Source organism: Eurytemora carolleeae, unplaced genomic scaffold, assembly GCF_000591075.1.
Source record: "Eurytemora carolleeae unplaced genomic scaffold, Eaff_2.0 scaffold200, whole genome shotgun sequence".
NCBI lineage: Eukaryota > Metazoa > Arthropoda > Copepoda > Calanoida > Temoridae > Eurytemora > Eurytemora carolleeae.
In genome coordinates this window covers 252,588-260,782 of record NW_019396591.1, presented here as the reverse complement: position 1 = coordinate 260,782, position 8,195 = coordinate 252,588, and the positions used below count along the sequence as shown (strand labels likewise).

General features: G+C 35.0%; 1 protein-coding gene across 1 annotated transcript in view; it reads right to left on the bottom strand.

The window, feature by feature from the left end:
• The window catches only part of LOC111706006 (latrophilin Cirl), a 28,226-nt gene that overhangs the window by 8,536 nt on the left and 11,495 nt on the right, over positions 1 to 8,195 (bottom strand). Inside the window, exons 2-3 of the mRNA XM_023478741.1 lie at positions 2,056 to 2,164; positions 1,718 to 1,807 (exon numbers count right to left, since the gene is read on the bottom strand). Of these exons, the coding sequence (XP_023334509.1) occupies positions 1,718 to 1,807; positions 2,056 to 2,164 (199 nt within the window). The remainder of the gene's footprint in view (positions 1 to 1,717; positions 1,808 to 2,055; positions 2,165 to 8,195) is intronic.

The window sequence follows — 8,195 nt, the reverse complement described above, 5'->3', positions numbered from 1 at the left end:
TTGCCCCCTCCCTCCCCCCCCGGCCCTGTACAAATCCCCCTATACACCCCATCCCCCCTCCTTCTCTCAAGGTCTTCTAGAAAGCGAGAATTAATTTGGTTACAAAGTAACAAATATTATTAAGTTCTCTAGGTTTTTAAGGGGTATTTAATCTCAAGAATTGTGGGAGAAGTAGGTGACTTCAGATGCGTATTAAAAAATTCGACATCCTTGTACCCAAAAATTTATTCATTTTCCTCCAAAAACTTTTTTTTTCTTTAGGGAATAAAACAATTATAAAAATGTTCCCTCTACGCGCAAATACCTAACATTTGGGGGAAAATTTTTTTTTTAAAAGAGGGAATAGTGATTTCTCAAAATAAATAAACACCCCTGAGGTTTTTCATGGATTAGGTTTAACAAGAAACCTGATCCGTGTAAGCAGTTTCTGATCTTTACAAGATTAAACTAAAACTAACAATAAAAAAAAAAGTAAATCTTTTCTATCTAAAAATACACTTTCGTATTATTTTAAAGAAGATAGATAGATAGATAGATAGATAGATAGACAAAAAAATACTTTTAAGAAAGCATTAGCAGACTGCCTTTAAATGGATTAAGAAAATGCTAAAACTATGATAAAAGATTTAGATAACAGCTAATGATTTGTCAACAGAAAAAAGTTCAAGAATTTGCAGACAACAGACAGATAGCTGCAATTAATCTGACAACAGACAACAGCTGTATTGCTGTCAGCAGACAAAAGATAGCTAGCTGAAACATTGCCAACAAATGACAAATAGAATGGCTTTTAGATTGACGAAAGATAAAGATAGCTAATTGACTGTCCACATCATAAGCACAGATAATTTTATATCTTACAACAGATAGGTAGATTTCTAACAGATAGACAGCTAGACTGAAATCAGACAACAGCTGTTAGTTAGACAATAAGATAGTTGTATAATCTCCTAAACCTATTGTCTATGTAGAGAATAGTGCCTGCCTGGGGTATATAGTTGGAACTGTGTAGTGTGTCATCATGGAGTGACCTGCTAGCCCCCCCTCTATAATTTTACTCAATTTAGCTCTCCTTTCACCTGCNTATAGCTTGTTTGATAGCTAGGCTTGTGTCCTTGTGTGACATTTAGAGTGTATGATCGTCCCCATCATTTGGGATCGATATATAGCTTGTTGATAGCTAGGCTTGTGTCCTTGTGTGACATTTAGAGTGTATGATCGTCCCCATCATTTGGGATCGATATATAGCTTGTTGGATAGTTAGACTTGTGTTTCTGTTTGGCATTTAGAGCATTGAACTAATAGCTTGATGGATAGCTATGCTTGTGTCCTTATGTGGCATTTAGAGCCAAGTGGGTTGTGTCCTAGTTGACTATGATAGCAGACGGGTTGTGCCTGGATAGATACGTTGGAGAACTTGTTATGGAGTAAGTGTTTACTACAAAAGTGGTAGCACACGGAACTAATAGCTTGATGGATAGCTATGCTTGTGTCCTGGTTGACTCTGATAGCGGACGGGTTGTGCCTGGATAGATATGTTATGGAGTAGGTGGTTACCACTGGTTTACAAGTAACTTATTATTAAATCACTTATTAAGTAAATTGGGGATGTTTACAATTGCTGTGTCTCATGTTCATTGAACTATTTATAATCTTCAGTCTAAAAAACGTCTTTTTTTACCAATGTTTTATGGTAAATTATGGATTAAAAACTTACTTTTTCTGTAGAATTTGTCTTGTATTAGGTGCCATGCAGTTAACAGACCAGTGGGTCTGTCCGTCCTCGTTACATAGTGCAATTGAAAACCTAAAAGAATTTGTTTGATTTTAAATTTGATTTTACTGACTTTTGATTGCATGGTCGGCTTTTATTTCAAGTTTACAAGTACAAAAAGATGCTTTAAATTGACAGCTTTTCATTGTTTTATGTTTATGTGTATCCATGCTGTTTGAAAGCTTGGTCGAAATAAAATTATAAATCGAAAGTCGTCTTCATTGTATGAATATATACGACGACGAAAGTTCTTAATTGTAATGTAAACAAAAGTGTCGAACCTGCCATAGTTAGCTCTGACAATCTGAATAATATTTCCAGGATCACAGTTGACCAGTAGCTCATCTCCTTCACAGGTATATCCAGTCCGTATAGATGGCAGGTACTCACCTAAAATATTAATTATTTTGAAAAATCAAGTTTTTTTGGAAATTGATTTTTCTTTTCTCTTCTAAGAGTTGTTTGAAAAAAGATGAAAAAAATGAAGTTTGGTTTGATTTTATAAAGTTTAACAAGTTTCCCAAAGCTTTAGAAATAATAAAGATTTTTAGAAACTTTAAAAACTATTTTTATTTTTATAAATTACGAAAATTCATTCATTTTCATGGACGAAAAAAATTATCCAAATTGATCTAAATTGATCTAAATTGATCTAAATTGATCTAAATTGATCTAAATTTATCTAAATTGATCTAAATTGATCTAAATTGATCTGAATTGGTCCAAATTGATCTAAATTGATCGATTATCATATTATCCTGTATTCTATTTATATTGGTTAAGACAAATATATTTCTGCTGTCAACGTCAATAAAGTTTAAAGCGCAGAGGAAAATTAAATTTACAGGAGAGAGACACAGCTCTTTAAATATGCTAAACCTGGAAAGAGGAATTTGAAAACAGGGTAAAAACGAAAACAAACAAAAACATATAATTCCAACTAGGGTTTGCAGCGACCGCAACGTTTCGCGAGAAAATTTCGCAAACTTTTTTCGCAAGCGAACAAAATGCGAAAAAATTAGATTATTTTGTGAAAAACACGAAATTTTCGCGAAACGATTTTTCCTCCAACTCCACACAAGCTTAGATTCTAGCTTCAGTTTTGCTGGATAAATTCCCGTTTTTAAGATTGAATTCCGCGGTACAGAAGTTTTTAAAACGTTCATATTTTAACTGTGCAAAAACAAAAAGAAAAGTCAATAACAGGAAAAAATAAGAANGAACAGGGAAAGTATGATGGCGTTGAAAATTTTCGAAAACTTCAGTTCCAATTAGGGTTCGGAGAAATAAGAACTCGGAGCAGGATGGGGGAATTTAGTTTTATTTATATAAACAAGTAATTATTGGCTTTTAAACTCATCAAGGTTATAATAAGCACTGGGTGCAATGTAAACAACGTTGTGTACATTACATGTACATGCACATGTAATGTAAATTATACACAGCATTGTAAAAACTTGTATTGTACAACATTCTGAGGTGCCATTTAAAAAAAAAAAGTTTTTAGGTAAACAGTAAAAAGTTGATATTTGTGTGATTATGTTACATTAAATGTGCAATGTACAATGTGATAAATACATTAATAGTGTGTATGTACACTGTACAGATGCAGTTGACTTAATCTTTTTAAGAAAAAGTAAACTACGCCAGTACGACTATAAAGACCCAGGGTTCACAAACAAGCCAGATTGTTTTCTAACAATCATCCCCCCCTCCCCCCCCCCGCCGAGGGGAAGATTACCTCACTCCTCTACCCTGTAACCTCACTGGAGGCATTCACTGAGTGTTGATACATTAAACTGTCCGTCTGTCAATATGTCTGTCAAATATACAAGCTACTGTACAGTATTAGTCTGTCTGTGTGTCTGTTTGTTTTTCTGGCTGTCTGTCAGTGAGTCCATCACGTGAATAAATTACCTTTGGTCTATTGTTCTACGTCCCCCCCCCAGCCCCTCCCCGTGATATATGTTCAAATATACACAAAAGGAAAGGGAAAAAATTGTGGAAATTTAAGTTAGGAAGAGGGGCTGAGAAGGAGGTTGGGGTTTAAGGAGAGGAAAGGAGTTGAACAGGATTTTTAAAGAAAAATTAACTGAAAAAATATGTCGTTCGAAGAATACATGAGTCGAAAAGGGTTTTGACAAAGAGGATGTTTAAATAATAATTCTTGGGTTTTCATACTCATCCGAGACAGGATGAATAGATGTATAACGTCAAGTGGATGAAAAACTTATGAATGAAAACAAATATTGTTCAATGAATATTTTACAAGTGATGTTATAGACAAAATATTCACAGACAACGCATCGAATTCGAAAGTCAATCGTAAAAATTTCGAAAGAGTAAATATGTTTTTACCATATGTCTTTATCTACTTAATTAAGCTGTAATAAAACAGGAAAATAATAAGGTAAATAAAAAATTGAAACAACGAAGGGATGATGAGATGAGAAAAAAGGTTTTCTTAAAACATAAAAGTTTAACTTGATTTTCAGAACCGTGAAATTTTTACAGAAATATAAACATGGGCGTATATGCCCGTAGGGGCGCGAGAACATTTGTTCAAACAAAGAAAATTTGTACCTAAATCAATATCATGAAAAAACACTTGCAGAAACACAAATATTTTGAATAAAAACTTAACATCATGGAATTAAATTGCGGGAAATTGGTTTATTTAGAGCAAAATTAACGATAGTGGTATGGTAGGAGCAAATTTTGCATAAAACGCCATACAGAAGTATGGTAAATATGGAGCAAATTTTAATCTTTAACTGAGAAAATAGGTTTCCTGTAGCCGAGCAAATTTTGGCCTTTAACTGAGCAAATTTTGATCTTTAACGAGCAAATTTTGGTGTTTAAATGAGCAAATTTTGATCTTTAACGATGCAAATTTTGGTATTTACCCAAGAACATGTTTATCTTCAACTGAGCAAGTTTTGATTATTAACAGAACAAATTTTATCTTTGACTGAGGAAATTTTGGTCTTTAAATGAGTAAATTAGAGGTTTCTCTTTGAACCTGCACACAGCTAGTTTTTGTAAAACTAACATTTATTGGATAAGGATCAATATCAGCCATATTTGTTCAGATTTGGCACTTAAGCCGAGCAAACTTAGTATTCATGATATAGAAGAAGAGACACAAGGATATCTTGTAATATTGGGACGAGGGCGAGAAGAAGGATGGAAGGGGAGAGAAGAAGGCCGGGGGAAGGGGAGGAGAAGAAGGGTGGAAGGGGAGAGAAGAAGGGTGGAGGAAGGGGAAAAGAAGGGTGGAAGGGGGAGAAGAAGGGTTGAAAGAGGAGGTGAAAAAGGCTGGATGAAGGTGGGGGGAGAAGAAGGCTGAAGGAAGGGGAGGAGAAGAGGAGGAAAGCGGAGAAAAAGTAAAGGGAAAAGGGAATGGATTGGAGTGAAATGGGTTTTATGGTTTAAAAATAATTGTTTTCGAAAAAAGAAATAGTATAATAGGTGACTGATGAGAACTATAAAGAAAAAAGCAGGAACAGGGAAAGTATGAAGGAGTTGAAAATTTTCGAAAACTTCAGTTCCAATTAGGGTTCGGAGAAAAAGAACTCGGAGCAGGATGAGAAACTAAAGAAGATAACAAGACAGAACCCGGAACAAGATCAGAATTCAGACCAGGTTTCTCCAGGGGTAAAATAAGTAGAAGAGGCAGGATTGGATCCAGGAGGTTTCTCCAAGGTTGAGTTTAGGTTTGAGGAGTAGAGTTTGGGAGTGAGGTTTAGTTTTAAGTTCTGAGTAAAGTCTGGGAGAGAGGTTTAGGTTTAGGTTCAGAGTAAAGTCTGAGTGTGAGGATTAGGTTTAGGTTCGGAATAAAGTCTGGGAGAGAAGTTAAGGTTTATGTTTAGGTTTGGAGTAAAGTCTAAGAGAGAGGTTTAGGTTCAGGTTTGGAGTAAAGTCTGGGAGAGAGGTTTAGGTTTAGGTTCGGAGTAAAGTCTGGGAGAAAAGTTAAGGTTTAGGTTCGGAGTAAAGTCTGAGAGAGAGGTTTAGGTTTAGGTTTGGAGTAAAGTGTCTAAGAGAAGTTTAGGTTTAGGTTCGGAGCAAAGTCTGGGAGAGAAGTTTAGGTTTGGAGTAAAGTCTGAGAGAAGTTTAGGATTAGGCTCGGAGTAAAGTCCGGAAGGTTGGATGACATGAAAGTGATCAATGAAAAGAGAGATGAGAGAGAGAGACTCCGTATTCCAGGAAGATAAATGAGAAGAAGAAAAGGTTCCAAGATATTAATGAATCTGATAATATTAGCCACTAGTCAGTCCTAATCATAGAAATCAATATCCTACTCTCTCTATATGTCTATCTTTTTATCGTAAGCTAAAGTTCTATATATCTGACGCTTCCTATCTAAACATCTATCTATCTAACTATGTATATTTGTTTCTATGTATTAGTGTATATATATATATCAATAAGCTATGTATCCACGTATGTATCTGTTTATCTATGTATTATGTATATCTATCTTTCTATCTTCTCTAATAGTGTTTAGCTTGTCAAAAATAATGATTCAAAACTAATAATTAATTTCATCAAATCCTTACTTAATATAAATCTNGTACTCCACTGTATTATGAGACACTGAGTTCACCAATATTTCAGCCCAATAAACCCTGAAGCTATGTACGTAGGCCTCTATGGTTGAGGACACCCTGAGTAAAAAATGGGTCTCCGATGGTAAACTTACCTTGATCTAAAATTTCTCCCGCCTGAGAAAAAGTCCCATAAAGTGTAGAACGGAGCGAACAAGTAGAAATGGAATTATTTAATTTATTGTGCGTGGATAAAAAGTGAATGGGATCATGCCCAAGCAATTGTAATTTACGGCCTACATCCTCTACAGGGGTGTGTTCACTGTACAACAGAATTTGTGCGTTTTTATGTACATTTACGTACATAGTTTGAATATACTGTACAACACTGTTTTTTTTCTTCACAATTTCAGATGAATTCTGAATGAACTGCATGCAAAGGACAATTACTGTAACAAATTATGCATTCTATTGGGACATTTAGGGGTCATGTAGGGGTCATTTAGGGGCTATTTATAGAAGTTTAGAGGAAACAGATCTAGAAATAAGAGGATCTATCATGTGGTTAGAAGTAGAGGATATGAAGGGTTCAAATACAATAATTAGCGGAAATCTATAATTTGAGGTTCTATCTTTCTTTCTTTCTGTCTTTCATTTCTTTTCAGTAAGTACATTAGTGAATACAGAGAGAGAGCTTGAGAAATTAGAATTTTTTTCTGTATTTTTTAGTTAATATTTTATTCATTTAAGTATATTTTCCATGAGTTAAATATATATTAAGAGTTCAAAGAATCTTAACTTAGCATTTGCAATATCTGAATATTAAGTGGTTTTCAGTATAGGATTTTTTACAAAATAATGTCTTAATGTTTAAGTGTGCAAAGTAGGTAGCTAGGTAGAACAATAGCTAGATAGCTAGATAGCAATAGGTAGTTTGCTAGGTAGCAGGATAACAAGATAGCAATACAGCTAGCTAATAAAGTAGGTAACTTACTGGGTAGCTATCTAGCAAGGAAGAAAAGGGTATAGCTACCTAGATGGCTATGATAGCTAAGTTGTAGCTAAGTTACTACGGGTTATGGGTATCATACTATCTAGGTATAGCTATAGGCAGCTCGGGGTAACTAATACATTAGGTAGCTAGGTCGGGTACGTATATACAAACTGTGTATGATATGCATCTAATTATCACCTCTATGTTAAGTTAACAGATTCACAAGAGGGAGGGGGAGGGGGGGTATGCATCCAATAAGCAGAGAGGGACACCCCCCTCCCCCCTCCCATAAACAAATATCACATGATTTCCTTAAACCGGTCTAATCTCCTCCTTAGCCCTTATACCCTTCATAATGCCCTTAATAACCCCCCCTCCACTCCCAAGGGCCAAGGCCCCCCTCAGTGTATACAAACACTGTAAACTTTATTCAAGCTTAATTCTTGTTTCTATAGAATCTTAACTTGAATAATCTTCAAAATGAAGCATGCATTTAAAATCCACGAGTTTAATATATAAACATGTTCTATAATTTATCAGCAAGATAATAATTCCCAAACTGCTATTCCCAACTTTCCAAACCCGATTTTAAGCCCTCCCAATATACACTAACAATTTACATTATAAATAAAAGTACACCTTGAATTGCTGAAATGTCGTCGTTGTATTCCACTGTATTATGAGACACTGAGTTCACCAATATTTCAACCCAATAAACCAAATCCTTTGTTTTGGCGCCATTATTTCCCAGTTCCAGTTGTAACTTGTGTATAAATCATTTTAGTTCTAGTTTGATTGCTAACCCAGAGGCAATTGCTACAGGGTTAAAGTATTGATGGGGGGGGGATTGAGGTTGGAGGAGGGGGGGAAAGGGTTGTTT